This window comes from Trypanosoma cruzi, genomic scaffold (genome assembly GCF_000209065.1).
Source record: "Trypanosoma cruzi strain CL Brener 1047053516567 genomic scaffold, whole genome shotgun sequence".
Taxonomy (NCBI): Eukaryota; Euglenozoa; class Kinetoplastea; order Trypanosomatida; family Trypanosomatidae; genus Trypanosoma; species Trypanosoma cruzi.
The window spans coordinates 25,767-28,492 of record NW_001849174.1 but is presented as its reverse complement, the minus strand read 5'-3'; the positions used below and the strand labels follow the sequence as shown (position 1 = coordinate 28,492).

The following is a 2,726-nucleotide window of genomic DNA, read 5'->3' as shown; positions in this document are numbered from 1 at the left end:
TAAGGTTATCGTCCCCCATAAGGTTATCATCCCCCATAAGGTTATCGTCCCCCATAAGGTTATCGTCCCCCATAAGGTTATCGTCCCCCATAAGGTTATCGTCCCCCATAAGGTTATCATCCCCCATAAGGTTATCGTCCCCCATAAGGTTATCGTCCCCCATAAGGTTATCATCCCCCATAAGGTTATCGTCCCCCACAAGGTTATCGTCCCCCATAAGGTTATCATCCCCCATAAGGTTATCGTCCCCCATAAGGTTATCGTCCCCCATAAGGTTATCATCCCCCATAAGGTTATCGTCCCCCATAAGGTTATCGTCCCCCATAAGGTTATCGTCCCCCATAAGGTTATCGTCCCCCATAAGGTTATCGTCCCCCATAAGGTTATCATCCCCCATAAGGTTATCATCCCCCATAAGGTTATCATCCCCCATAAGGTTATCGTCCCCCATAAGGTTATCGTCCCCCATAAGGTTATCGTCCCCCATAAGGTTATCGTCCCCCATAAGGTTATCGTCCCCCATAAGGTTATCGTCCCCCATAAGGTGATTATCATCCCCCATAAGGTTATCGTCCCCCATAAGGTTATCGTCCCCCATAAGGTTATCGTCCCCCATAAGGTTATCGTCCCCCATAAGGTTATCGTCCCCCATAAGGTTATCGTCCCCCATAAGGTTATCATCCCCCATAAGGTTATCGTCCCCCATAAGGTTATCGTCCCCCATAAGGTTATCATCCCCCATAAGGTTATCGTCCCCCATAAGGTTATCATCCCCCATAAGGTTATCGTCCCCCATAAGGTTATCATCCCCCATAAGGTTATCATCCCCCATAAGGTTATCGTCCCCCATAAGGTTATCGTCCCCCATAAGGTTATCGTCCCCCATAAGGTTATCGTCCCCCATAAGGTTATCATCCCCCATAAGGTGCTCCCCTACTCAGGCTATTATTTTTTTTTTTTAATTTTTTTTTTGGGGTACCCCCCCTACCTAGATTTTTTTGAAATTTCCTTTTTTTTGGTTGTGCTTCGTTTTTCTAACCCAAAATTTTACAATCTTTTTTTTTCATACATAAATGCGTGGTGTTTTGCGTAATGCGGCAAACCAAGGCGGGTGCCGGTGGTTCCCTGCGTGAAACAATCATTGTGCGATGTGCAGCATCATGTTGCGGTGCTTTACCGCACACGAGTTACCCTGGGGGGAGCGTGGTGCACGCTGGGATATTCGCGCACCCACCTTTCCCGTCGCAGCCGGCGCCGTCCGAACGCGGAAATGTTCCGACAATAACCCGGCTGGGTTGCGCCGCGCGTTCCCTGCGTGAAACAATCATTGTGCGATGTACAGCATCATGTTGCGGTACTTTACCGCACACGAGTTTCCTTGGTGGGAGCGTGGTGCACTCGGGAACATTGACTTGCTAAATGAATTGGGGCCGAAGAGGTGAAAGGAGAAAAGTTCATCTTTCAGACGAAAGGCATGGAAACAGAGAATGGAGCAGAGAAACATACACTATTATGTGGTGGCGCTTCGTGTGCCAAAATGAGTGAACAATGTTGTGTTTTTAGGGTGCGGTCCATTCCAGCGAGCGTGGAAACTGTTCGTGATTGACAAATGGGAGGTCTTGAAGGTCCTTTTCAGGATGGTGTTGTTCCAATTGCTGCACAGGAATGGGATTCAGTAGCCATGTCTGATCCTCCTCGAAGGGTGTCTGGTCTATTTTGCCAGGGACCTGCTGCATGGGCCAGAGTTTATTCACATTGTAGATCGGTGTGGGTTCGGTCGTATGCGTGAACTGCTTGTCAAGGTACCTTGCTGTGTAGGCCATCCAGTCGCTTTCTGACTCCTTTTCTTTTGGTGTTGTCGGGAAGCGCGAGGTTGGGGTGTGGTACTCGTGCGGAAACTTGTTCGCGTTGGATGGGAGATCGGGGATGTTTTTGATTCCATAAGCCGCTTCCTCCGCAATGGTTCGCGTCATTAGCACATCTGTTGCAGCCTGCGAACGCAACTGTGGTTCCAATAATCGCCTTGGCGCTTTCGCCTCTGCCGGGACACGCACAAAGCGAGCATGACTCAGATCGCTCTGCCCATCATTTGCCTTTTTAAGAGCTTCCTCACTGCACCGCAGACGCTGTGCAATGGTGGCGAATGTGTCACCGGCGAACACAAGCTCGACTGGGCTGAACTCCGTTTCAGGGGTTGACACCCAGCACGAGAGCGGGACGTTCAGCTCTGTGACGGATGGGCCAAACTCGCCTTCGCCATTCTCGCCAGTCTGCTTGTACGTCAGTGCAGCGTGGCCATTTGCCTGCTGTAGCTCTTCCACGGTGCAATCAAGGACAGTCGCGGCATCTTCCCAGTTGCGGATGCGTTTTCCATTGTTGGGGTTCTGAAGTGGCAGCACACGTGGGGCTGCACCGAAGCTTGTGAGTCTACGGGAGGCTCCGCCGGGAACGTTAAGAACCGCACCTGCCTCGAGTCCCTCGATCGCCGGGTTCGCCTCCTTGAGATCATCCACGCTGCAGCCCAGTCGCTGCGCCACCCGTTCCCAATCGTCACCCTCCAATACCCTCGCCACGCTGAGACGATTCACCGGGGCGCTTTGCCAATCAAGGGCAAAGGAGAACATGCGGTGGTGGTCATGCGTTGTGGGCGTGGCGGGGTCATGCTCGGTGGGGAATACAGAGCCATCATGAATAACGTTCTTCCTATAAATGGTGTGAAACTCGCA

At 51.4% G+C, this 2,726-nt stretch overlaps 1 protein-coding gene across 1 annotated transcript, besides 7 other annotated features; it reads right to left on the bottom strand.

Moving 5' to 3' along the window:
- Nucleotides 1–22: a sequence feature (heterozygous, non-Esmeraldo-like haplotype).
- Nucleotides 23–928: a sequence feature (areas merged during assembly that could not be assigned to a particular haplotype. This can correspond to areas where the two haplotypes were merged or to regions with more than two copies in the genome that were merged during assembly.).
- Nucleotides 929–1,120: a sequence feature (haploid, non-Esmeraldo-like haplotype).
- Nucleotides 944–972: a sequence feature (AT_rich).
- Nucleotides 1,121–1,158: a sequence feature (areas merged during assembly that could not be assigned to a particular haplotype. This can correspond to areas where the two haplotypes were merged or to regions with more than two copies in the genome that were merged during assembly.).
- Nucleotides 1,159–1,311: a sequence feature (areas merged during assembly that could not be assigned to a particular haplotype. This can correspond to areas where the two haplotypes were merged or to regions with more than two copies in the genome that were merged during assembly.).
- Nucleotides 1,312–2,726: a sequence feature (heterozygous, non-Esmeraldo-like haplotype).
- On the bottom strand, nt 1,560–2,726 carry Tc00.1047053509987.10 (hypothetical protein, conserved; the record flags this gene model as incomplete). Its single annotated transcript, XM_797692.1, has 1 exon — nt 1,560–2,726. A coding segment is annotated over one exon (1,167 nt), but the record flags the coding sequence as incomplete, so codon positions are not given.